A 27,178-nucleotide genomic window follows, 5' to 3' on the forward strand; every position below is an offset into this window, starting at 1 on the left:
TTTGTCTGAGATGGTAAGAAAAAATAGAGCTCTCACTCTGTTACACACTACTAAGTTATCTAAATCAGAAATACTACTTTCTTTAAAGGGAATACTAATAGAAATATATGAATGTTTTATAGTTTGTATTGCTTCCCAGGAAATTATGCTGGGGAGCACAGTCTTTGTACACTGCATACAAAAACAATGTTCCATGACATTGCATGCTGCTTATGTCAGCACACGTTAGAAATACGTGGTTTTATTTTATTTATTTTTTAGATGAATCAATATAATTATTTTTATACAACCACTCGGCCATATAAGATACGTCTCTCTTATTTATTTACTTCCTGTTTATCATTTGTTTTCGGTAGACGCAAAACGGTATCACAGTGAGCGAATACACATTTCTTTCTTCCCTGAATAAACGATCTTCGAGAACAGATTCATGACCGCGCATGCTCACAGAGTGACGAATCCCCCAGCCTCCACGTCTGAGCACGAGCGGGCGGTGCCCAATCAGGAGCGGCCACAGTGTGTTTGGAAACAACATTCCTTCCCGTTAAAGTCCCGTATGACAGTCCGCTCAGAGACACTCCAGACCCAGCTCAGTCAGAGGAGCTTCCCGTGAAAGGAGACAGTTGTCGTCGCCTTTGCCCTGTTTGTTTATATATTACAGCGCCAGGACTCTTTATTTCAGTGGTAGCGAGGAAACGGTGTCACCCGGCAGGAGAGACTACGACGAGTAACGTCAAACGAGTAAACATGGATGTGGGAGATTCTGAACAAAAGATGATTACTCTTTTTATAAAAGCGCCCAACCAGGCTTGTGAGGACCAAACCGTCGAAGGCGTCTGTCTGAACTGGACTGTGAAGGACTTAAAAACACATCTGGCGGCTGTTTACCCAACCAGACCGGTGAGCTATCACGAGTGGGATAAGTTAGCCGGCTAATGTTAGCTGAACTAGTGTGAAGGGCCAGCTCGAGGCTGTGTCCTGGAATGTGATGACACGAGCCAGAGGCTGCCTGTGAACAGCTGTCAGCCATTTCCTGGTTATTGTCTGGCTCCCAAACCTGCACCAACGTTTTTTAATGTTATGATTCCTTTAGCTTATTGTTTCATACCTTAAAAACAGTGAGATAGATGGTGTGTAATGTCAAATGGGTTGAATTCATGGAAAAAATCCCGTTGAAGAGTCGGAATCATATCTGTCTGTGTGGCCCTGGGATAAAAAAATAACAGGGTTAACGTTGTAAAATATTTTGACGTTTCTGATCCTTAAAGTCGTGAAACATTTGCTGGAAATTAGCTCATCTTTTGCTACAGTCATGGTAATCATCTGTAGCTTTTTGAAGCAGGATGCAGCTGTTTGATTTTTTTTCAAAGTAAAACAGTTGAATGGCTGAATGAGCACCACTGAGGCCACTTGCCTAAAATCTTAAGCAGATTTGGCTGCCAAGTTGCATTCTGCCTGGAAGACTGCAGCCTTGAAGGGTACAGGGTTCATCCAGGCTGCTCCACAGACGAGCAGAGGAGGACCTGTGCTTTAGTGAGATAGAGGTGATGCTGATGGAAAATAAACAGATGAGGCAGGGCCAGACAGTAGACTGTCACATGTACAAACGTGGTCCCACAGTAAAGTTAATGATCACAGATCAGGTCAGTCAGTTCTTGGGAAAATTAGCCATGTGCTCTGGACAAGGCTGAGTCATCAGGATCTACACCTGCTTATCTGCAGTGCAGGTTCAAATGGCACACCTGAAGACACACATGTGATTTTACAGAATAAAACCAGAGGTTACAACATGTTTACAGGGATAATATACTGCACATTCACTGAAGTCATTATACATTGAACATTATAGTCTATATACTTTCTTTCTTCATTTGTCGTTAAAACTTGCTCATGGAAAAAAAGTTGCTCTTCTTCCACCTCAATCTACTTGACAGGCATGGTTTTGTTGTGTTGTTAATGGCTGAGGATGAATGGTATTTCTTAAAACTTTACTTTTAGGATAACTGTCTGTATACAAACCCTCCAAAAAAATGTGCAAGTATTTGGCTTAGGTGGTATAAGTATGGTTGACTACATTAGTTTTAGATTTTTGAACCAGAAAAGCCAGCACATACATCCCTGGCACTACAGTTAGCCACTATGGCAAGACGTTTTTTGGTCACTCATCCCAAAAGTTGTAGCTAAACTTGTGTGTTTCCTGTAGGCTGTGACTGACCAGAGACTGATCTACGCCGGTAAACTGCTACCCGACCATCTGCACATTAAAGATCTCCTCAGACAGGTATGTGAGGTCTAGCAAGTGCACATGGCCTTGCGTACAAACAGTACTTTGGCATTTGGTCTGAATAGATTTCAGTGGATCCTGTCAGTGAAGAGTATCACATACAGTGAAAGTCACATGCTGATAACGTGCCTTCATGTTGCTGTTTATACTGGCGACACACTGACGAGACAGGCTGAATCCAGCCTAGCTTTTCTCTCACCAATCTTTGTCTGCTAAAAAATAGGATGTTCATGGCCTGTGAAAGGTTTGCTGTGCATTTCTAAACCAGTACAGTATAACATTTCATGTGTCAGGTTCATGGTTTTTGTGTTTAAATCCCACCAGAGGCTCATATTGCTGGAGTTGAGATTCAATTAGATGTAAGACAACTCCAGCACTGACATCAGCTTCACCACCTGTTGTGTTTGGTTCTGTTCACAGGGCTGTTGCACACAGTGTGTAAACCAATCAGCATCTTTATAAAGCTTATTATTAATAATTATGATTAAAAACGTATAAATGTAAAAACATATCATAGTTGAGAGAACGAAAGACTCATGACCCCTCTCTCCCTCAGCCCCCTCCTCTGTTATGGAGCTGTGTTCATTGTCATTGAAGACATTTTTCCTTAAAAACTGAAAGAAATTTGATAGATCACCAGTGAGAACAGATAAAATCAGCATGATGTTGAAATAACACATCATCACTGTCAGATCTCCTTAGATCGTTGTCGGTGGAACTGCTCCATAAAGTCTTTTGCTGTGCTTAGGATTGAATACATCAGTGTATTTCACGGTGTTAGTTTTTTCTAATCAGGCCTTTATCTCCACACTCTCAGACTGACTCCATTCCCACGCTGCACCTCGTGTGTGCGTTCAGAAATCCACCTCAAGGACATCTCGGAGCTCGACCCAAGGTGAGAGATGATGTTAACTTATATTCAGCCTTTCTTGGAGCCAGTGCAGTGTTTTCATAAGGTACTTTCCCAGTGGGAAACAGGGTTTTACATAGATGATTTTAAGTTGGCGATGTTGGTCAGATTTTGTGCTTAAAGTTAGTTCTCTTTCTGAAAAGCTAGGAGGTCGTAGGAAAGGACATTTTTGTGTTTACGCAACTGTTTATGATATGCTGCCTGTTTCTTTCTTATCCAATTTAACAGTAAAAAAACTTTCGATTTGAAATATTTGGCTATCATAAAATAATTTAGAATGGCCGTTCCCTTGAACACATTCTGACAATGTTGGTAATAGAGGTGTGACAATTCTCCAAATTCTGGATCTGATTAGATTTTCACTTCAAGCCTTTTTTCCCAGCATTGGACATAGCATATGTTTTGTGTTCTGACAACTTTTATTTACATTCTTCTCTTAAGAGATAAGGGTATTTTACAAAAAACAGTTTGACCTTATCCTGGTGGTTCTGTGAAGTTTAGGGTTAGGTTAGAAAGTATTCACCCAAAACTGGTTCTGGTACTGAGACTGGTACCAGTCAGTCGACAGTCTTGCTTGAACACAGAATGAGGTCATGAAAATGCAGTTGCAGACTATCAGTGAGCTATCTGATCATGATGCTCTAATTGAAAACCCTTAATTGGCCAAAATCAGACTTAATGTCAAAATCATATCATCATCCTTTAAAAGTACTTCTTTATTTCTTGATAGCCTTCGAAATTCTGGTGAAACAACTCCTGAGTGTTCAGTAAACCCTCATTGGTTGTATTTTTAGGCCGCAGGGGCCGTGTAAACAAAACAGCTGGTTTCAGTCAGTTGAAACAGTAGATTTGCATACTGGGCTTGTTTCACATTCCTTCCTTATGTGCGGTTTACATGTGGGACATTTAACAATGCCAGATGTCTGAATTTGGGTTGAAACTCCATTTAAATACTTTTTAGAGTATTTCAAAAACTTTTTTTTGTTAGGGTTACCAGGTTGACTGCACTCATAGATTAATCCAGATCAAGGTCTGGGGTTGTATATCCTAAGTGCTTAAGCGTTTTTTCAGTCTTATAAATGCAGCTACATAGATGTGCTCAGTGGGGTTTTAGAGGATCTCCAGCCTCCTGTGACATAGTTGGGAGACTGACAGGTGCACTTCTTCATTATCATCATACCGTGGAGTGGAACTGTTTCACTCCAGTTGACATCCTTTAGAACCCAGCAACAGTTTCAGATCAAAAGTGCAGCTAAAGATAACTGGCTTTGGTTTCACAACACTTTCAAGTGTCCTGCTCTGCCTCAAGTGGTTGTATGTCTGAGATGATAGTAGTAAGACTTATGTTGTTATGGTGTGTTTGCCGTCGTGTTGAGCGACAGACATTTCTCTAATTTTAAACAAGTCAAACTTGTCTTTGCAGACTAAACAGACTGAACAGCCACGGCCCAGCAGTTCCTCTTCTACAATGCAGACACCCAGCACACCAGAGCTGAGGCAGAGGAGGCAGACCTCTCCACCTGCAGCTGCTGCTCCTGCTCCTGCTCACACACATACCCCAGTGTCCCCATCAGGAACTCCTTCATGGCCAGCTGCTGCTGCAATGTAAGTCACACTGGAAGACATTATGTATCTGCTGAACTGTATCTAGTTTTATTGGCATGCATCATATTTTACAGTACTAAGTCAGCCATAGCCAGTGGTTACTTTATGTAAATCACCAAGAGTTGAGTCAGAGCAGCTATAGGACATCAGAGGGAAACCAGAAAATATCGTCTGTGTAAAATGTCAACAAAAGCATTGAATACAGTTATGTTTTTGCGCAGTAACTGGCAAGGCCCAGCTCCACAAAAAAAAAAAAACACAGAGACTTCAAGTTCCCTCATTTATAACCAGAGAAGAAGAAACATGAATATAAAAATAGATTTGACATCTGTCTCAGTGTTAACAGTTTGTCATGTTTCCCTGCAGGCCTGGAGCAGCACAGATGACCCAGCCAGCATTTCCCAACTACTCTCTGTACAGCCCTCAACAGCTACTGTGGCTCCAGCATGTCTATGCCAGACAATATTACATGCAATAGTGAGTTTTTCTTCATACACTTGAAATTAATTCTACTCATCTGTTGGTGTGAGTTCATCCTTTAGCCTCGCAGTCTATCTGATCTGACATGGATATGTGTGACTTGGTCCAACTGGTATCTAACACTTTTTTATGTATGTATCTTCCATCAACAGTCACGCAGCGTTGGCAGCAGCAGGCACTGCCCCCTCTGCACCAGCTACAACTATCGGCCAGTACCCACCTGTTCCTGCACACCAAGTACCTGTCCCAGCCCCCTTAGCCAATCAGAACCCCATCAACAACCTGCCAGCAAACCAGAACCCGGTGCAGGACGGCGCTTTCATCAACCCCGGCGAGGCCAACCAGAACATGCGGATGAACGCGCAGGGCGGGCCTGTAATGGAGGACGAGGATGATGTGGAGCGCGATTGGCTGGACTGGTTGTACTCCTTCGCACGATTCGGCGTCCTGCTTATGATCGTGTACTTCAACTCCAACCTGAGCCGCTTCCTGCTGGTGATGAGCACCCTCCTCCTCATGTACTTGTAAGTTTAATCTGTTGCTTTCTACCTTTAACTTTTCCAAGTCCATTTACCAAACATGTCTGAAAAGTGCCACTGCTCTGTTGTGGGTTGAGTGACTTAATTTAGAGCTCTTAACCTTACTGGCCCTTCTCAGATGTTTGTATTAGCATCCAGAGCCTCTTAATAAAAGCAACACTCAACTCAACAAGTAAAGGTTGTCAAGGATCTAATGGGACACTGGGTTGTTTTAGTTGTCCACTTAAGCTGGTCTCTGTGTGAATATATACAGCAGTATGCCATAAATGTTACTCTTTCATAAACTGAAGGTCCAGTTTGTAGGATTAAGTGTTATCTGACAGTGATGTTGCCGATTGCAACCAGCTGAACACCCCTCATTTCACACTTCCCCATCGCGATTGTCACTAAAATTAGGAGCATAGTAACATGCCTTGTATTAACTTCCTCTGTGTCATTCAGTGATCAAGTAGTGGATGGCTCTGTGTGTTTAAAGCACAGCCCTCCAGATATGTACTCATGAAACCTGTTCTACCATTGTTCACACGACAAAGCAAATGTAAATAATTACAGTTTGTCTTACAGTTAACTGCTAGGTGTCGCAATGTAGTTGACAAAATGGCTGATTTTAGACTGAATTTTAACTAAGGTCCTCATGTGTTGTTGGCTTACTATCCTGGTTCCCACATAATTTCAGTAAAGTTGACTACAACTGACTGTTAGTTAACGAATTAGTCAATTGACTGATATTATTCAGCAGCAATTTCCACAGTGACCAAGCAAAAGTGCCAAACGTCCTTTGGCTGCAGGATTGTCAGTGACAAGGATGTTCTGGCATTTTATGGACACAATATAGAATCAATTAGTCAATTAATCAAAAGATTAAGAAATTATCAACTAATATATCCATTTGCTAATATTATTAGTTGGCCTGTTACAGAAATGGTGATATCAGTATACATGTTGCCCAATTGTACTCTTTTTTTATAAAGAGATTGTAAAGCAAAAGGCAGCTTGGACTATTATACATCTTTGTCACAAAGTCTTTGATGACCACATTTGATGTGTTTTAATGTGTCATAGCAGATGTCAAGCTGTATGAAATGGAATAGTGCAATTTGCTTTTAGTTAAATAAGTGAAAAGGAGGCTATGAATGAATGTAATTCCTCCAGGGATTAATTATTAGCGCAGGGAACACAGTCCATAATGCAAAGCTCAAATGTAGAGTGTTGAGTCATGTTACGTCCTTAATGCTCCAGCAAATGAAAACTCATATAATTCAGATTTCTTTCCTTCTTCCCAGATCCCATAGTAACTGAAATCTAATCTGTGTCCTTGATAAGTCAGAACTTAATTTCAGATGTGTTCATGTTCATGGGTCAAAGTTGGCAGCAGCCCACAGAAAGCATGTTCCACATCAACACGGCTGTTATCATCGGTTGAGGTCATGTTGTTTCTTTACTCAACATGTTGTGGTCCCACACCCTGTTTGCTGTTACATAACCCTCGACCTCGCCGCACAAATATACAATATATCTGCATTCCATTCCAAACAGATGAAAGAGAGAAACTGTCTGTTTGAAGGACACTGGCCTTCAATAACACATGACACATGTCGGCATGTGATTAATGATTACTCATCAGTACACTCAGACGACTTCTGTATCCGCACACCACCCTCACTTTCTCTGTTCAGTCCGTTCTCTTCACCTATACCTCTTTGATCACTCACTAAGTCAGCAGTGTAATAAGGATAATAGATTGTATCATTTGAACACATGGCAGCTGTTGGCAGCAAAACAGCAGCACACATTTATAGGGGACTTGGAGAAAACGAAGTGTTCCTTAAAAAGATACATTTTTAGAATTAGATTTAATGCAGACTAGTTTTTTTATTCAGACCGCTGAAGGCCATGTACGAGCAAATCTACAAAGCATGCAAGTATATGAAATGATTCATGTTTTTCAGCTATTCAATGTCATTATATACATTAAAAACCCTGAAAAGTGTACAAGTCTTTTAATACATGTTATTTAAATGTGCTTTAATCAAGACGTTTATATTAACAATATAAAGTGAAAGTGCTGTCACCCAACTCTGTGCTTTCTCTCAGTTCTATGAAGCAAGATAGTATCTTTTAGCACATTGGTTTGATTTTGCAACTTCCCTATTGTGGTTCATTGTCATCTCTTTGATTTGTTTTGTTTCCAAAGAAGGCAGCTGGTTTCAGAGAAATTTGAAAGAAAAGGGAACTCTGTATACTACCTGCTCAGCACCAGACAGCAGGCAGACACAGACAGGCTAACTGGTTAACATAGTGGAGTGTTTAGAATTGAAAGGGAAACCAACATACACTCAATATCAACTTAAAGTTAAATATGACATTATTTGGTGATCATTGATCATATCAGTCTTGTATTTTCAGTTTCGACATTGACTCTTGAGTGGCAAAACATGAATCCAGGTTTATGTAGATGTGATAGTCAGTACATACATTGTATTGTACAGTAGTGACAGATATGTTTGTCATCACAGAGACAATTTAACATGTCGGTTTTGACTGAAAAATGCCTTGATGTGCAAATAAATAAAAACTGTTTAGCCTGTCACTGCATACAATAAAGGTGCAATAACCAACTCTGTCCACTGGAGGTCCCACAAGTCAGAGTGCTTTTCATTTTTAAGTGGACTGATATAAGTTGTTTGCTGCAGTTCACGTAGCACTGAGAGTTGTTTCTACATTCAAGTGATAATATATTCTCCCCTGATTTTCTCCTCCACAGACACACTGCTGGTTGGTTTCCATTCAGAAGGAGAGTGCAGGTCCAAGCACCCAACCACCTGCAGCCCCCTGAGGTCCAGCACAACCACCAGAACGAGAACAGGAACCCAGATCCTAATCCAGTAAGGAAAAGATGTTACCCTCTGATTCACCTTCATGTAACTCCAGTTTTATAAAGTGTGTTGATGTTCACGTCTCTGTGAATCCCAAAATTTCCCAGCTTGGGATTAATAAAGTATATCTATCTATCTATCTATCTATCTATCTATCTATCTAACCCTGTACTCTGTTGACATTTGGGTTTGGTCTGTAATCTGATCTAAGCTAATCAAAGTGGGCTTAACAAACTACCATACTTTGATCTGTGGATTCAAATTGTGTCCTTCAGTCAAAACCAACACTAAAACTTCTTTACAACAACTTTTTGTCTCTGTTTAGGCTGATGAGATGGGCGAGGGACAAAGAGGGGACCCTGCTGCTGCAGCTGATGGATCAGTCGGACAGAGCCCAATGACAGCAGTTTTGGTGCCAGCTCACAGGGTGTCGGTCATGTGGACGGTCTGGGTTTTCTTCAAAACTTTCTTTTCCTCCCTCATACCTGAGGTTGCTCAGGGTGTGGCCAACTGACCCCCCAGGACAGATACAGACAGCAGACTGTTTTTATCTTTTTGAAGGCATTGCTTGAAAGTACGGAAGGGAAAGGAAGATGACTCTCAACGCAAGAATGAATAAAACCGAGGCCGTCGTTCGGATGCGTATCAACGGACAATAGCGAGGATCAACACTCCTCTCTATTGTAACACCAGTGAAATAAAGCAGTGCCAGACCCTTGAATTTTAAGAAACTGATCTGGAAAACAAAGGACTATAAATGACAACATTCTAAACAGTTTAACAATTTTCAGTTGGATCCCATCTCGGAGGCTGTACCTCGCAAGACAAGTGTAGCCTTGGATTGCTCCCTTTTCCAACAGTAGGTGGCAGCTGAGGGTAAAAAATAAACCTCATAGTTGACACTGGTGGACTCTTGTACCTATATTGTGATCAGTGCACACAGGCTATCAGATCCCCTAGGACAGTACTTTCATATTGAGTAATATGATCCAGATCCGTACTCCCACAAGTAGTCCACACACCTCAGACCTCAGCGCTGTGTCTAATGGCTGTACGGATCTAAATTCTGTTTTTTCCAGGGGAATTTTTATTTTGTTCTTGACAAACCCTCTGTGCATGGAGCCTTTAATTACAGCTCCGATAGTAGAACAGATGTTTGTTTCACGGGTTTATGGAAGCATAGAAAAGCCAAAAGGATTAGAGCTGAATTTATAGCATTGAAATATTTAACATTCATTCATTTTTTGAATTTTTAGTATTGCAAAATACTCACAATATTCACAACCACTACATACAACTTGCTAAAATTAGATTGTCAGGAATAATGTTGCCTGCCTAATGTTGTCTAAATGTAACTGATCATTTAGACAACAAAATACAAGATGAGATCAAACAGCTTTGGCCTTTTATTTGTGTCCACACAGATACTGTGTTGACTTGATGGGAACAATTCATGAACAGGAAACGTGATTCACAGAACTGAAAATATGACTTTCATGTACCAGTTCTGCTTTTGGTTGATTTTTTCTACTGTGGAGCGTCAGGTGATGGTGACTGTGACCAGACTTTGCGTGCATTTTCTGTAAAAGAAAAAAAAAAGTTATGTTTCCATGCTAAAAAGTTTTGTAAATATATAAACACATAGCACTTTACATGTTATGCAAATGTATTCACATTTAGGGCTCAGTTTTCTTTTTTTCCCCCTTTTTTTCAGAGTGGGGACTATGTTTAAATTTCAGGTCAAGTAAAACAAAAACATATTAACACAAAATAGGTTAAAGGTCATTTCAGTGCCGTTTCCATCCTGGCAAATATTGCTTTAGGAATAAATTGGAATTGCATGTTTACTTCTCAGCTGGTTTAGGTTAAGGTTAAAGTCAGCACTCTGATTCCCTTTGGAGTGTGACAGTAACACGTGACATCAGTCATAAAGTATAATTGGGAAATTTTAATGTAAAGATTTTCTCTTTGTGTTTGTCTTTCTGTGACAGTTGCTCATTGATGGATGCTGTAGAATGAAGCGTGTGATTAGGGAGACTTGCAATAATGGATGCAATAAATGTTTTTAACTTTAACTGTCTGACTGACACTGTTTCTACTGTCCGTTGTACAAACAGCGCACACAGAGTTTATTGAACCCATGGCTCAATGTATAGCTCACTTAAGGTCATGTCGCCACAGGGCTTATCATGACATACAGTCTAGCTGCACCGGCTCCACTACAAGTAGCCTCATCACTCTTCCCAACAACTGCGTGTCTGTTGGTTTGCCGTGTGTGGGTGTATTTCAGGAGATGGGTTTGCGTTTGTGTGTTTGGCGGGGGAGTTTGAGGTTAGCTGAGGTTTGCTTAGCCTTTACAAATCACTGTCAGCGGGAATTGAAACACAAACATTCCAGAATGAAAGACACAGGGTATTTTGTGTGTGCATGTATCCCCTTGTGCATGCACACTCTCACAATCTTGATAACACTAAAAAAAAAAAGTATATTTTAAGGCGAATTCCATCGCTGCTACAGGCATTGTAATGTAAAAAGTATTCTACACTCTTCCCAAGGAAATTATCTCGTCAAACCCCCAGGTTGAAAACCCAAGACTCAGATCTGTGTCTCCCCTTGCTGTTATCTCTAGTCTGTCCCTGTGTCGTGCACTGACCCTCCCCTCTCTATTCAAACCAATCTCCTTCAGCTGGGCGGTTCAGAGCAGAACAATCAGGCTCATTAGATTCCAAAGAAATCACCACCAGGGAATGAAAAGTTCATCTTACCATCAGTCTCTGTATCTAGTTTCCCTGTGAGCCAACATTTGTTGAAGGAGTCCCTGCAGAGAAAGCTGGACCTGAGCGTAGCCTTGTTTTTTTACCTGTTGAAGAGCCGGGGCTCAGTTTGGAAGTGTGGAAGTTAAAGGAGTGAACCGATTTGGATCCATGGGCATTTCCTTCCGGCTAACTAGCCAACCATACTGTCATCGTCTGCTTTTTTGTGGGGTACGTATTCATTTCCAGAAAAACCTACAAAAGAAAAGCTGCTAAATGACATGTAACGTTTATGCTTGCAGCATCTATTCAGAGCTTTTTTTCTATTTCATGCAGCCCAGCTGTTGAAGAGTCCTTTGTTTTAACATTAAATGTCTTTAACCGTCACTTGGTCTCGTTCAGTTTGGAGTTGACGTGTCCGGTGTTTTGTTGCCTATCACAGAAAAGGCTGTACTTTGACCAGTTCACTTGGGGACCTTGTGTAAAGACAAATCTTTGGCAGTGTTTGTCCTTCCATCAAGTGTGAATCACACAGGGTGCCTGTCTCTGATTGGAGGAAGGACTGAGTGTCCCTTGATAGTTGCAGTGCACCGAGTCCTTCCTGGCAGTGGAAATAACTGGGTTAGCAGAAAATATTTAATCTGTTTTTCCATAGCAAGCTCCAAGGAAAGTCCAAAAAGGCTACCTGAAGTTAGCATCGCCTCGTTTGTGTGAGAGCAGAGCGGTTACAGCCCATGGGAATTTGAGTCTGAAAGGGACCAAAGAGAAGAATCTAAAAGGGATTTGGAGCTGAAGGGAGATCGGATGAGATCCTACCCGGGGGAACCCTGGAGTCAACTGATCAAACTGTGTAACGGCACCTTACACTGCAGTGAGCCAGCTGCACCAGACAGAAACACAGATTTATGAACACAGTGAGCTTCAAACAGTCCACATGTTTAAAAACCTAAAGTGACTCTCAGAAAGGTGATATATCCACGCGCACAATGCCTCGAGCGGTGTTCCCAACGCTCCTGCTGCTGCTCCTATCTGTGCTTGGGGCGTCCCAAGCCTGCCTGCCGGACCCCGCTTCAGCCTACAGGTTCACCGGAGCTGTGTGTCGCCTCACCTACCCAGCAGCTGTTGTGTGTGAGTGGGACCGTGATCATGTTTTTTGATACATAATCAATTTAACCGTTCATTCTTTGGTCTAAAAAAAAATTTTACCCAAATTCCTGTCAAATAGGAGGTCATGATTGATTTCATGCTCGGGTGTAACATTGGTGCAAATGATTCTCAAAATCAGAACAGCAGTTCCCACAATCCCTGATGCTTATCTCTTTCCTGCATCAGAACTTCTTTGTTTTGATTGTTTTTTTTCTTGAAAAAACCCAAACCCTAACCCTAACCCTAAAATGTGTTTGGAAAAGAATTTTAGCCAGAATCAAACAAAGTAAATGGCATAGAGAAACAGTGTGTCAGTTTTTACAGTGGTAATTCCAATGATTGACCTATTTTCTTTTTAATTTAATTTAGGCATCTTATTTGTATATGAGTATGTAAGTTGAACACCTAGTCTCTAAGGTGCTTGTGTTTCCCTACCTGACTGCCATGTATATGTATACAAAGGGTAATCCAACTTTACAGATTAATGTGTCTACAGGTCTTGGGGGGGATCAACTGCACATATGTGAAAAAAAGTAGTCAAAAGCTTTCTGTGGCTCCGGAGAAAGCTGCATGTAATCTGATAAAGTGCCTCCAGTGATGTCACTCAGTGTGCATTGTGGGAAATGTAGGCGCCAGGTTTTAAAAAAAACAGTCCACAGGTCAAACATTGCTCACCTATAACACTGTGGGACTAATTATCAAAAATCTTTGTCCACATCTCCCCAAGACCTGAAAACTCACACAAGGTGTAAAATTGGCGGAGTTACCCTTTAAGCATCTTTGCCCATATGTCTGTGTTTGTGTGCTGCTGGCAGTGAATGAGAAAACCACTAAAGTGATTGAGGCGGCGTTCCAGCATGCCAGATACCCAAGTATGGGGGGTGAGAAATCCCTGCTCTTCATAGGCAGAGTCATATATGGCCTGGACAAGTAAGAAGACACGCACACAGATGACACACACATGCACAGGTCGACACGCAAAATGTGATTCAAATCATGTAACGCTTCTCTACTGACCAGTTTGGAGGTCCACAACTTGTCGATTGGTCGGAGTGAATTTGAACTGCATCCAGGGGAAGGCATCGGCATCGAAATAACCAATGTGTCTGCAGTCTTCAAAGGGACTATCCAGTATGGATACGGCAGCTGGCTGTAAGTGTGTGTGTGTGTGTGTGTGTGTGTGTGTGTGTGTGTGTGTGTGTGTGTGTGTGTGTGTGTGTGTGTGTGTGTGTGTGTGTGTGTGTGTGTGTGTGTGTGTGTGTCACCAGCCACATCCCATCAGTCCCTCGTTCTCTCAGAACTATTAAGATTCAATTTCTGCAGGTTTCACTTTCAGCCATGACATTGCTTCCCTTGCACCAAGAAGGTTTCCCAGGAGCTGATGGTAAATTGATTTACGCGTGTCTTTCTCCTTTTCATCTAGTGTCAACGTTAAGCATTCAATTGACTTTGAAATTGAGTCTCAGATTGATCTCGGAATCAACCCCAAACTTTGTAAGTACCATGTTCTGTATGTGTACACAGGGACAGATTTTTGCTGACATTGGCTCCATTACTTTATTTTGCATATCATTATCCCATGACCGCAAGCGCACCTCTGGCACTTTGATCAAGAAACTCCTTGTTGTTTAATTTCACAGACTGGACAATGTGACCTCAACTGAGATGATAGTCTTTGTTCATACCTTGTGTGTCCTCTCATATGTTCACTGTTTTCTCCGTCTGTCAGACTGTGGAGACAGGAAGGTGGCAGCAGACACATCAGACTGTTACCTGAACTTTCACAAGCTCCGCCTTCATCTTCAGGGCGATAAAGAGTAAGTCACAAAAGTAAACCCTGATGGACCGACAACAGCAGAACAGATGAATCGTCTGTCTGACCTCGCCAGTGAATGATTGCTGTTGTTTTTTTTTTTTTAGACCAAACTGGCTGAAAAGGCTCTTCACCGACTTCATCTCCTTCACTGTCAAAATGGCCATAAAGGGACAGGTGAGGGCGTTTCACACTGAAACACGGCACTTGTGCGAGTAAATGTTGGATTGAATAATAACAAACTGATGGTTAGTGTGTTCATGTCCTCTCATTTTGTCCTCAAATGCAGATTTGTAAGGAGATCAACAAGTTGGCAAATATACTGGCTGACTTTATACAAGAAACAGCAGGTGTGTGTGTGTGTGTTTCCTTATGGGGACAAGATGTAAGTTTTTATCTGGGATGTCTCTGAACATGTGTGTGTGTGTGTGTGTGTGTGTGTGTGTGTGTGTGTGAATTTGTGTCCACAGAGCATTTCCTCACTGATGGAAACATCAGTGTAAATATTGCTGTAACTGGCCCCCCCGTCATCACTGCTAACTACATAGAATCATACCACAAGGTAAACAATGGCTATGAATACAATCATGACTGTACTAACACTGTCAAAAGACTATGGTTTATGGGAGACAGGATTGTAATACATCATTTCCAATAAGCTTTTGTCCAACCCCTTGCCAACCCAAATACTTTTCTACAGTCCCTCCCGTGTCACAGCTCTTGTTGCTTTAGGTGTGACAGTTTGTTTGTCTCTCCTTCCATCCCTTGATTTTTTTATCTACCAGGGTCTGACCAACTACAACAACACTTCTGCTGTCATCAATGACTCTGTTTTTCAGCCCAGTCAGCTGACTGAAAACAGAATGCTCTACTTTTGGTTGTCAGGTCAGTAGTGGCCTTGCATTTTCCCTTTTAGACTTGGTAGTTCATGTACTTAACAAATGAAAAGTACGTTAAAGGAAGTATCGTTTTGTGATATGTGAATGTGACATGTCCAAATGTTCATGTTGGTTTTAGGACTTAAGTGCTAGATGTCAAGTTAAAAAAAATTTAAAATGACACATGATGTCATCATATTTCTCTAAGCAAGAATCACAGGATTTTGCTTTAATATCTGTGTAACCGAGGCTGGTACTTATGCAGTAGTGTGTCTTTTAGCTTTTTCTCGCCTATCCGTAAGCATAGTTTACCACTATAACAATCTTTACTTCACCTTACATATACCGCAGTTGATATGTGCTTGTAAATATTTAGAAAGAAAAAGTTGGAAAAACTAAACACAATTCCAGATGGTCTTATAATTATGTTTTTTTTGTTGCGACAGACTTCGGGTTCATTTGTATATAGTTTACACAGCAAATTTTAGATTGGCTTCCCCTATTCATTTGCAGTATCGCATGTGGTAAAACTATGTAGAAACTAGATTTTTGAACAAAAAGTATACAGTATTTATATATACAAAGCAGTGACATCTCAACTCATTTTTGTTTTCATGTCCACCATTGAAACATAATCTTCCTGATTCTAAAGTATAGGGTCATTAGACCAAAACGTAAGATGTAAGACATGACCAGAATTTTAAACACATTTTCTTTTTTTTTTTTTTTAAATTAACAAAATGTATTGTAGTGTGCAGCAGTAAGCCATTAAGCTGTTCCCCATATGCTACACCTTTATAACTAACAGCAGCACGGTAGTTCAGTGTCTGTTAGTCACTTTAAATCTTGTGTGGTAGAACTATAACTTGCATTTTACCCCAGACCAGGTGTTGAACCCCTTGGTTACTGCTGCTCACAAAGATGGACGTTTCAAACTCAACATCTCTGGAGCAGAGCTCACCGTAAGTACATGACTGTAAAGCGGTAAATATGGTAAATCATCCGGATGGGGTGCATTAAAATCACACATGATGTGGTGTCTTGTTGATAAAACTGTCTCTGATGAGATATTAATTGCTAAGACATTATCACTGCCTCACTGATTGGTTCTGAATATTGGGAAAATACTGAAAAAAAATAAATAAATCTGATGCGCCTGTATGTCTTTACTGACAAAAAGCAGATGTCCACACGTTTATTGCTGTTCACATCATGTTTCTGAATGTGATTCCAGGAGCTTTTAAAGATGAATCTCTCCAGTGTCATGCCTGAATGTATCAGAAAGGTAACATGGACAACGTCCTTATCACTGCACCCTCTCAAACACAACAGTACACATACACCATTGTCAAGTGAGACACATCATTATGTTTTTGTGTGTGTGTGTGTGTGTGTGTGTGTGTGTGTGTGTGTTCAGTGTCTGCTGGAATCACCTTCTCCAGAGCTGAGAGTGTGGAGTTCATCTGTTCCCTACCTGAACATCTCCACCTTGGGCGTGGCCGTCTTGGTGAAGGCTTCCGGGCAGCTCCACTGTGGGAGTCAAGGCACACCGGCAATCTTCTTTGATATGGTACATTTCCATTCATTTCAGGACATTTTCAGCCATTTAACGTTGTCTACCATAACATGTTTTTTTCACCCCCGCCGTCTTGCTCTAGATCAGTGATTCCCTAGGGTCATTCATTTGAAAAAAATAGAAACTATATTTTCTTTTTTTGAAGATATCCATATTTTTGTCTTTCATTCAAACAACACATTTGTAAATACACTGTCACAAAAGCCAATAAAATGGCAGTTATGATGAGTAAGACCTTGGAACATGGGGGTTGATGTGAAAGGTTGATTTTCCCCTCATTGGACAGGTAAGAGGGACATACTGTCCATTAGGATTTTAAATGCACCTCTAAAATCTCCCTCTGTGAAGGATTCTTGCTTTTTTTTCCAATTTGTCCTCAGCATCTCACATTGAAATGTTTACTTCTCAGTAATAACTATGCTTTTGAAATCCTTGAACTGACCATGATATTAAAAAATGATGGAAACATCTTGTTCCAGATCTTAGTTTAAGCGCAGCATCCAACACTGTGCTAGATCAGGCCTTTATCAGTATCTATTTAGGCCGTAACTCTGTTGTTTCTTTGTACAAGAGGAAAAAAAAAACTGTGACACAATCTTTGGCAGAATGAGTAGCTTCAGTTTAACCAACGCTGCAGTTTACAGCTCTACTTTTGTTTACTGAGGCAGATTGAAGTGCACAATTTTCATTGAAAACCTCTTGTGTTGGGAGTGTAACAAATCGAGGCATTTGCTGTGTATGGGTCACACAACATTTAGCGAGACATACATTGTCTATGTCGTACTGTAAAGGCCATGTGAGCATGTTTGAGTGATGCTTCTGTCTTTGTTTTTGGTGTCTAGGATGTGGATTTAGTCGTCACAGCTTCCTACACTGATAAGAAACTCTTCCTGCAGGGTAACTCGTCAAAGTAAGACCTTTCTTTGTCGTTTCTACACAACTTTTTTTTTTTAAGCGCACTCCATGTGGAGTTTCATTATATTCAAAGTACATTTAAAATACATTCATTAAACATCCCCTGAAAGGGACTGGTTTATATACCTGGGACTGGGTCACTTGTAATTTCAACACAGAGGAGTTCAAAGGGCTTGTTTTCTTATGATTTGTTTGTTTGACACCTAATTGAATACAAAAGTTACAGCACGCTGATCACAGTGACTGTGATCAGGTCATGACTTTTTAGTCAATTTTAGTCAATGTCCCGTACCTGGTGTGTGATTCTGAACCTCTTTCCTCTCCAGGGTTTCTGTAATCCAACCCGAGCTGCTATCACATAATCAGATGGTAAGCTTATCTGAGTTTATTTCACTGATAGTTTTCTTATAGGGGAAAAGTCTATGATAAACTCATACTGTAATATAACGTTGCACTAGGCAATTTTTCACAATGACCAAAATGGTATGAGATATGATGTCACATAAAATGTGCCAGTGCCAGTTCCAGTTCCAGCAGCATTGGAACCACAGAACAGAACCTAAATTTTATCCTTAAGCATTTTTTTTTTTTTTACATTACCTGAGAAGTATTTATTATGTGACCCCCATCAACACAACATCAGAAAGACTTCCTAACAGAATCCTCTCCTTGGCCATGACTCCATTTTTTGAGTAGCTGTATGTCTGTTAAATGTACCGTCTGTGATTAATTACAGCGACAAAGAACATTTTTTCTCCTCCCATTTCAATTAACATTTCCTTGTCGCGTATTAAAATGCTGATGTTTTAATGTTGAGATTTCCCCTCTTCCTGTTTCCAGCTGCTGAACGAGACACAATTGGAGTTCCTAAGAGAAGCTGTGGAGAAGATAGGCATTCCTAAGGTCCTGTCTGGTAAGAAACGGAGAAATGATGATGGATAATAAAGTGAAACCTGGCTTAAACCTCAAACCGATGACCCCCCCCAGTGTTACCTGTTCTAACACACATTCACTGTCAATTTAACAACTAGCAAAATGAGTTGGATTGCTTATTTTTCCTTGCAGCTGATTTTACCGCGAGGGCCATCTTCTCTTTAAAGATAAATAAGACTTCTGCATTAAAATGTAAACTGTAAAACTTCTGTTGTGTGTGTGTGTGTTCCAGTTCTTGAAGTTGAGCTGACTTGGTTATTGGACAAGCAGGGAGTTAACTTATTCGACATCATTAACCCAGAGGTGCTTCCTCGAGATGTGAGTGCTCTCTGTCACTGTTTTTCAATCTGTCACTTGCCATTCTTTGTGCTGTAGTTAGGAGTCAACCTGCTTCTCCCCCTTCTGTCTCTATGTTGCAGGGCTTTGTGGTGATTTCAATGGATTTTGGTTTCCCTCATCACCTCCTGGTTGAGTTCCTCAAGAAGACACTACAATAACTGGGCAACCCTAAAATACTGTGGGCCACATCTGGTTTCAGGGTTTTAGGTTAAAGTTTTGCTCGTATAGAAAATTGTACGCTTTGCAGTGATTAGCAACATGTATGAAGCAGTACAAAGAACGCCCCTGTGGTAGCACATTTAGATTTTGACCGTTTGGATGTATGTTGACCTGCGCTGTTTTAAGATTATACATCTCCTTCTTTTTATAAAATGTTGATGTGGACAATAGGGTCGGTTGCTTAAGTTTCATTAAAATAATTGATGTGGATATGTTCCAGTGGGCTCCATGTAATATTTGGATTTCTGACTACAGTACACTATATTCAATCAGTTTGTCCAAAATATTTATTTTACTGAATATACCCGGATATTCCCTGCCTCTCTGAAAAGACTCACAGAGTTTACTGGCAGAGTCTTTCAGAGAATATCCAGGTATATTCAATACAATAAATGTTTTCACTCAGTTTAGACAGCTCCACTTGTTGACCTAGAAACACTGAAGCTGATACCTTCATATCGACCCAACTGACCAATCGATTTACAGGGAACCTATGTATTAGCAGTAGTACTGATATTTTTGGATCAATCCACACACCCCTAGTGGACAAGCTTATTATTGATGTTGTCATTGACTCGTGTATTCATGGCTGAATGCATGACACCACATTGGAAACATTTTGAGTGTGTAGAAAGCATTACATGTTTAATGTGAATGTACTGAATGTATCTAGACATTATATTAGCTTAACTGTCCGTCTTTGTGGAGCTATAATTAAAATACAAATGGTGCTTGTGGTTCCGGCAGGTTTTTGTCGGGTTCTTTTTAAACAACTGCTTTATATGTTTAGTTGTTAGTACAGTTAAATATAGTGCAAGGAGGTCATCAGTGACTTGCATCAGTTATTTCAGTTTCACTTTAAATTACGGGCAAGCTATAGGCAGACAAGGCACAAACTTATTATTTAAGCTATTTGAGAAATAGCGAGCATCCAACATGCAGCCAAATATCACCCTAGTCGAACACCCAGAGGAGATGCTAGACAAAACTCCACCAACTTCAACAGTTAACAGTTTCTGAGAATTGATGCCAAGGCACATTGAAGGTGCATCATGTAGTTTTGGGAAGATGATCAGAAGAGAAAGATCTTCATTGACTTTTTTCTTTCTGCCTTAACTAACCAAATGAACTTATAAACACAATAAATATAAATATTTGTGAGTTTGGATTATTACTTCATTAATATTGCAAACATTAAAATTCTGAGTTTAAATTTCTTCTCCAAAACTATACAGTGCCCCAATAAGGCTGTTCTGGATGCACACAGTTGCTCGACCAAGTTTTGACCCGTTTGTGCACTACAACAAATCATTTCCATGCACTAATCCAACGGTGTAGGTAGCACAGGATAAATCAGATGCTGGGTCAGCAACAAGTTAGACAAGATCAAAAGACGTACTTGATCCCAGACATGTGAGCAAGGTGACCTTCACACATGACCTGTGTTCTGTGACAGGAAAATATATCATGCTAACAGTAGGCACAGTCATATTTTGATTGTACCGCAGGAGAGACTTGATGAAAAACTGTGTGCATAAAGCATCATCAGTCATCAGCCAAAATGAGTTGGAAAATATCAGCATGCAGTCCAGAAATTAGACAGTAGTGATTCTGGTTGGCTGACCCAGCTAATGTTTCCTTTTTCGTTCCCAAATTGACTTGTTACCCTTCTGCTTTTCAACAGTTATTTATTTATTTACTTAATTTTTTATGTTCCTTCGCAAAGAAATTAGGTCAAAAGTCGGAGTGATATCTTTATTCAAACAACCTTGCAGTGTTTCTCACGCAATCGTCCTTGACTCAACTCTCAGAGGGCTGGTACAATTTGTTCGTCATCAGTACGCATAGATTATAACAAAGACAACATCAGTGATGTTACATCTTTGTTACATCACTGATGTTGTGATCAGTGTTATCTAAATTCCTAGTCCCTGTCTCTCTGCAAGAGTTCAATTATAGCAATGCTAAATGGTGTGGCTCTCTGAACCAAAGAGACCCGACAGTCATGGACTCATAGATGGGTGACACTGCTACTTTTCTAACCCTGGTTTGTTTGTGTGTGCTGCCTCAATTCCGTGGTATGCTTTGATGTTTTGCGCTTCATGACATTTTCGGAACTTGCGAAGACTCGGTTTCTGTTGCCTTTTTTTGTATGATAATATAATAACTTTATTTATAGAGCGCCTTTTAAAAACAGCATTTAAAACGAGCGCTTTGACAGACAGAGTAAAAGCAGCGAGGCAATGTAACAAGAGAAATGCTCAACAGTCAAGCCAGAACTAAGAGACCCTAACACAAGACGGCAAAAACGAGAAAACACAAATACATACACACGTTTATGCACACGTGTACACACACCAATCAGCCACAGCATCAAAACCACTGACAGACAAAGCAAAAAACAACAAAAAAAAAAAAAAAACGCCGTCATCGTCGTTGACATACATCTCTGACCTGTGTTTTGTGATTGTATGTCTCCATGCTTTGCTGGGTGACTGTCACGACAGGATTACTGGAACAGTGAAGGAATGTCTGACCGAGGAGATAAATACAGTGCACACGGGCCTCTGCATCACACGCCTAAAGATCGTCCGGCAACATGCCCTGGAGCAGCAGCATACTCATTTATGGGTACCTCCCGAGCACACAGTACGTTACACAGAATGCGAGCCGCCAGATTGTACTTGTCATGATGCTCTTATGTTACCACCTGTGGTTTCAGATTGACTTTGCGTGTCCGTGCACCACGGGCAGTAGCGCCCTTCACTGCTACTGTTACATGGTGTTGCCATCGCTCATCATAGTCAGCATCATCATGTGGAACGACCAGCGGATCGGTCGGCTCTTCAGATACTTCTGCTACCACTCATCAGCTAAAAAGCAACCGTGCAGCTGCCATGGGAAATTCGGCTGCGAGTTCATCATATACTTGCTTCAGGCGGCGGCGTCTGGACTACTATGGTGTGGGTCAGTGCTTGTCGATGGAGACTGGTACGTGTGCTGCGGAAGCTCCAAAGAGTTTGCGACTTTATCCTGTCTGGGGAAGAGTGAGATTGGTCCAGCCGAGATGGCGAGAAAAATTCACCTGAAAAACCGGTCGATGGTGAGTAAAGCCCGTCCTGCCGCATAACACCTGTTCAAGAGGGGGGGAAAAGTTAACGCTCAACTACACAGCACACAATGAGAGGCGCTTTTGAAACTAACTTTGATGTTCTTGTCAGGTTATAGGGTTAGCCTGCATCCTGCTGACCATCGCCTGCTCGTTCGTTTTCGCCCTGCCATGGAACAGGTGGTGCACGAGGAGGAATCACTTCCGGGCGATGTTCGAAGAGACTATACTGGAGCAGACAGAGATCGTTTTGCTGGCGGAGATGCGTAAAGCCGCTGCTGACGCTGTCACACAGTCGCTTGCAAAGGTGTCCACGACTGAAAGCATGGACAATAAAAAAACTGAGGAGAAGGACAACATGCTTTTGAGTATGAACGTAAACTGGGACCAAATAGCTTGTCTCACTGATGCTCTTATTGAAAGTATTCCAAACAGTTTAGCTGAAAACACTGCATGAATACATGTGACTGCACTTCATGAAACATGGCAAATAGCTGGTAAATATCAAGAAACATATTTGAAATTTCTTTGAAATGACTTCTATATTATTTTGTAGGCATAAAGAGTTAATCGACAAAGATATGAACTTCCTCCCAGAGGTTATTATGTCAGTCTAAATTTCCCACAGGTGTGAGTGATTGTCTCTACATACCAGCCCTGTGATGAGCCGACACTATTGATCACTTTTGATGACTATTGATGACTTTGAAACAGGAAAATGATTCTTGATTATGAAGTTGTATTTGTCAGTGACTAGATCATCTGTAAAACTGACATTTGCCAGAATTAACTGAGTGAGAAAGTAAAATCTTATGCGACCAAAAGTTGCTTAAAAACTAGTTGGAAATTAAGTTGCAAAAACTCACTTCAATGTATTGTCCTGCTGAGGGGAAGTAAGACTCTAGTTGTGTGGGAAGTGGCATGATCAGAAGAAGTTCAGCTGAAGCCAGTTAGAAGCTTCCTGGAAATGTATTAAATCTACTTGTTCAAAAAACAAAAAAACAAAAACAAAAAAAAGAATATTGTTATTAAAGGTGCACTATGTAGTTTTGGGGAAGAAATTTTAGCCAGAATTGAAATTAAAGACTTGACTGTTTATTTTTCTGCCTGAACAAACTAAATAAAGAAAATCTCTTTGTTTTCATGACTGAATAAACTGAATAAACAAACTGACCTTAAAGGAAAACACAATTTAATATTGTTTTACTGTTAATGTGTGGCGGACCCTGCCATTTGTCTAGCTTCAAACAGTGTTCTGGACCTTATCTTCCTGTGAGAACAACTTGTTTATTCACTATGGGAAACATAAATATTGTTGAGTTTGTATTATTAGTCTAAACTGAGTTTGAATTTCTTTTCCAAAACTACAGCGTGCACCTTCAAATCCTTTAACATTTGTTATCTGCTCTTTACCCCTTACCTGAAGTTAAATTTGCGGACCTGTAAAATGCAGTGTTTACGAATATTTCTGTTATTAACAATGCTGAACACCGAGTGCATGTATTCAGAAGAAATCATATATTAATAATGGCACACATACATGTATGTACATTTAGGAGATCTGCATTGGTTCTGGATTTTTTTGTATGATCATAAAACCTATGTTTACCGTTGCTTAAAGAATGCATTTCAGTTCTCTTTTTCTTATTCACAGCCTGCAGTCTCAAGGAGAAGCAAGGATCTCAGCACAATGAACTCATTGTAAAAACTCTATTTAATTTGCATTTTGATATTTTCATTTCACCCTACAGTGTGTTAATCTATTGCTTTTGAAAACTGGGTCATTAATGTACCACTCTACAAAAGCAGTCTACTGCTTTCTTACCAAGGGTTAGAAAGAGGACTGATCCCTAAGGTCTCCTTAAAAATATCCAGTGGTGTCATCCTAACAAATGTTGAAATGCCAGGGTCAGAAATATCCAGTTATGGGTGCCCCGGCTGCCCACCTGGTAGAGTGGGGGGCACATGTGCCGAGGCTGAGTCCTCCGCCTACAGCTCATTGCTGCAATTCTTCCCCCACTCTGCTGCCGTGGCAGTCTTGTGATGTGATAGGAGATATTTAAAAGGTGAGCAAGGATGTCTTTATTTGTTTTTACACTTCATACTATTAATATGACAGACATTTTTGGGTTGCATTCCTGGAATGGTAGGATCCAATGTTTAAATATCTCAGTGTTCGCAGAACTAGTAATGTTCATTTAGTTTTATCTGCCACTTGCATGTCCACAAATATTATGAAATGACACAGCAGACTGATTGATTACTTCTTTAAAAAAGCATTTTCTACCGGATACAAAAAGTCCAAGGTAGGTCCAGTCAGTTTCGGCCTGCCCAACTTTTGTTGGAAGACCTTTTTCTCATTCATACATAATGCATTGAATCTTCACCATATAAGGGGAACCTAACAATTCACACATGTATTTCTGGCTTTTCCATACAAGTTGGGTGGGTCAAAAAGTGGGTCAAGTCTTTTCCTGGTTTTACATGCTCACGTTGACATTTCTCAGTGTAAACAAGCTGTGAAGAAGAGATAAGAGCATTCCAGGGCTCACATGGACTTTGCCTGGTGCTCTGGTCTCTCCCACCATGAAGATGCTACTAAGCTTAAAACTGTTCTTTTATATCCCATTAACCACAGTGTAGATGACATCACATGCTCAGTGAAACATGACCCCACCCTGAGTCTCAAACCCGAGTTACTAAATGCTCTATCCACACCACGACTCCATCAGACCCCTGCTCATCTCCCTGCACATGGTTGAGGAGTGACGTGCTCAGGAGTACAGTGCCTTTTAGTAGTTCAGTAGCAGTGCCGTGAGGTAGAAAGAAAAAACTTATGCAGACAGACAGACACGTGAATGCAGAGTAAAATGACCTCCATACACTAGTTTTTTCTGTGATGGGTGACTGACTTAGTGACAAGCTGCTGACAGGATTATTATCACCATCTTGGTTTGCATTCACCCAGGTGCAAACCTGAAACCAGTTATTTCCTGTATGTGTGTATATGTGTTTGTGTTCCATGTTTGTGTAGCATGAAGAAGTTACAAGCTTTCATTCAGTATGCAGCCCTTTTTTTGTGTAATGACAAATAAATGACCTACAAGTTCTGTGTCTGTGCCCACGTGTTTGTGTGTCAGCTGGCAACTCAAAATTGGGAGGGACAGGAGGAAACTAATCCACTCCGTCATTACCAAGGTCATAAAATGAATACACAATAACAATGATGACTATGCATTCCCCTTAAAATTAGTGCACTGCTGTAATTCATTTTTAAAATGTCACTCTAAGAATATATTCATATATTTATATCCCAGATAAAGTAAATGTAGTTGCTTATACCGATATCAGTGCCAAATTACTTCTGATTTGTAGGTAAAGCATGATTTATTCTCTATTAAAGTAGCAATGTTTTGATTTTGAAATTATGTACTACATTAAAATGTTTAAATATAGACAACATCCAAATTAATTATCGACTTCAAAAAGAAACAAAGAAAGGACTTTCAAAAGGGGAAATAATTAATACAGACAGCATTGACTGCAGACCATGGAAGCCCCCTCTTTGATAGGTAGACATTGCTGAAGGAGGTCCTCTCTTGGCAATTTGTTAAAAAAGATAAAAAATTGCAGTAATGAGATACTATGTGCATGTGCGCGTGCATGTGTGTGTCAGTTGTCAGTGGCAGCTGGTGACTCAAGATTGGGATTATTTCAACTATCCACTATTTCAGTTGGTTGTCCTTCTGTAGTTTCTTGTGGTTGGCAATAGATAAAACAATAACATTTCCTTCAATATTTCTTTAAAACAGTTCTAACAAACAATTGTATTCAGTCCTGTCTTTTTCAAGATTAACTATACAGGCCTAATGCAGAAGATGTATGAAGACAATGAAAGGGGTAGATATACAGGCTTATCATCAAGTTACAAAAAACTAGAGAACATATTGGAAAAATAACATTTAGTTACCAGATTATGCATAAACAATTCTCATATAATGGCAATTCAATAAAGCCTGCTTTCAAGAAGGTTAGAAATAAACGTCATTGTTGTTTGAACTTTCCAACAGTTTTGGAGGCTGTTTGTGTTGCTGTTGAATTGTAATAGGTTATTTCAAAGTCTTAAGCGGCAAGTCTTGCTGCTTGACAGCCAACTTGTCAAAACCAGTCCCACCCAGAGAGCCACAACTTCATAATCCTTTTAATGGTCACGTTGACATAAAAGCTGTATGTATAGAATCGTCAAATCTGATAAAAAATGCTTTAAAAGTTTGATGACTTTGCCCCAAAATGAAGCTTAGAATGCCTTTTTCCAACAGGTTATACTTTTACTGTGCATACACACATTTTCATGACTCGATTCCATGCATGTACAGCTCAATACAGAGTGGTGCTTCCAATAGTGTGCTTTAACAAATGCTTGCTGTGTAATCTGTGAATCTCATCTTGCTTCTCAGTCATGTGCACTGGAGCGCACAGTCGCCATTCACAACAGTTTGACCCTCAGCGCATCAACACACTGTGATAGGCTGGTATCGCTCCTAGTTCTGCTGTTATACAGAATACGATTGCTGTTTGGGGAAAGGGGCGGAATATGTTTTAGACAACTTCTATCTCTAGTGTTATGGATGTTTTATTGTATATTTCATCCATATTTGACCATATATGATATGCCAACAACACTATGAATATGCAGTTGAAATGGTCTGTATTCTGCAGAGAATCTAGAGTAACGATATGACTGTGAGTCATATATGAACTCAAATTCTGAATTCTGGCCGTCATCTTGCTGCTTGCTACATT

The 27,178-nt window shown here is 40.4% G+C and overlaps 3 protein-coding genes across 4 annotated transcripts; all 3 read left to right on the forward strand.

Annotated features, from left to right (window-relative positions):
* The first annotated feature begins 516 nt into the window (after positions 1-516).
* On the forward strand, positions 517-10,769 carry herpud1 (homocysteine-inducible, endoplasmic reticulum stress-inducible, ubiquitin-like domain member 1). Its single transcript, XM_037106807.1, has 8 exons — positions 517-900; positions 2,204-2,281; positions 3,102-3,179; positions 4,618-4,799; positions 5,166-5,276; positions 5,432-5,803; positions 8,583-8,703; positions 9,020-10,769. Exons 1-8 carry the CDS (start codon positions 748-750, stop codon positions 9,206-9,208), a joined length of 1,284 nt encoding a protein of 427 aa, XP_036962702.1. The 5' UTR covers positions 517-747; the 3' UTR covers positions 9,209-10,769.
* Positions 10,770-10,902: 133 nt separating this feature from the next.
* Positions 10,903-20,094, forward strand: LOC119024245 (cholesteryl ester transfer protein, plasma). Of its 2 annotated transcripts, XM_037106805.1 has the most exons (18): positions 10,903-11,678; positions 12,103-12,575; positions 13,409-13,523; positions 13,614-13,745; positions 14,017-14,087; positions 14,323-14,410; positions 14,514-14,583; positions 14,696-14,756; positions 14,877-14,968; positions 15,192-15,291; positions 16,167-16,246; positions 16,519-16,569; positions 16,702-16,854; positions 17,703-17,770; positions 18,102-18,144; positions 18,616-18,688; positions 18,941-19,026; positions 19,128-20,094. In XM_037106805.1, the coding sequence occupies exons 2-18, from the start codon at positions 12,434-12,436 to the stop codon at positions 19,203-19,205; spliced, it is 1,503 nt and encodes a 500-aa protein (XP_036962700.1). In that variant the 5' UTR covers positions 10,903-11,678; positions 12,103-12,433; the 3' UTR covers positions 19,206-20,094. The 2 variants fall into 2 exon arrangements, with proteins under 2 accessions (XP_036962700.1, XP_036962701.1); XM_037106806.1 differs by lacking the exon at positions 12,103-12,575.
* Positions 20,095-21,025: 931 nt separating this feature from the next.
* Positions 21,026-26,900, forward strand: LOC119024193. The gene is made up of 4 exons (XM_037106721.1): positions 21,026-22,369; positions 22,488-22,743; positions 24,030-24,125; positions 26,833-26,900. Exons 1-4 carry the CDS (start codon positions 21,866-21,868, stop codon positions 26,898-26,900), a joined length of 924 nt encoding a protein of 307 aa, XP_036962616.1. The 5' UTR covers positions 21,026-21,865.
* The last annotated feature ends 278 nt before the right edge of the window (positions 26,901-27,178 follow it).

Source organism: Acanthopagrus latus, chromosome 8 (assembly GCF_904848185.1).
Source record: "Acanthopagrus latus isolate v.2019 chromosome 8, fAcaLat1.1, whole genome shotgun sequence".
Classification (NCBI taxonomy): Eukaryota; Metazoa; Chordata; class Actinopteri; order Spariformes; family Sparidae; genus Acanthopagrus; species Acanthopagrus latus.

What these genes read in the sequence shown, in the direction of transcription:
- herpud1 (XM_037106807.1), top strand. Translation starts at nt 748, where the DNA reads ATGGATGTGGGAGATTCTGAACAAAAGATGATTACTCTTTTTATAAAA. An exon ending in CTGTTTACCCAACCAGACCG is followed by an intron (nt 901 to 2,203) that starts GTGAGCTATCAC and finishes TGTTTCCTGTAG; the next exon opens with GCTGTGACTGACCAGAGACT. An exon ending in TTAAAGATCTCCTCAGACAG is followed by an intron (nt 2,282 to 3,101) that starts GTATGTGAGGTC and finishes CCACACTCTCAG; the next exon opens with ACTGACTCCATTCCCACGCT.
- LOC119024193 (XM_037106721.1), top strand. Translation starts at nt 21,866, where the DNA reads ATGCCCTGGAGCAGCAGCATACTCATTTATGGGTACCTCCCGAGCACA. An exon ending in GAAGGACAACATGCTTTTGA is followed by an intron (nt 22,744 to 24,029) that starts GTATGAACGTAA and finishes TCTTATTCACAG; the next exon opens with CCTGCAGTCTCAAGGAGAAG. An exon ending in TATTTTCATTTCACCCTACA is followed by an intron (nt 24,126 to 26,832) that starts GTGTGTTAATCT and finishes CTTGCTTCTCAG; the next exon opens with TCATGTGCACTGGAGCGCAC.
- LOC119024245 (XM_037106805.1), top strand. Translation starts at nt 12,434, where the DNA reads ATGCCTCGAGCGGTGTTCCCAACGCTCCTGCTGCTGCTCCTATCTGTG. An exon ending in CGGAATCAACCCCAAACTTT is followed by an intron (nt 14,088 to 14,322) that starts GTAAGTACCATG and finishes TCCGTCTGTCAG; the next exon opens with ACTGTGGAGACAGGAAGGTG. An exon ending in CGGCAATCTTCTTTGATATG is followed by an intron (nt 16,855 to 17,702) that starts GTACATTTCCAT and finishes TTTGGTGTCTAG; the next exon opens with GATGTGGATTTAGTCGTCAC.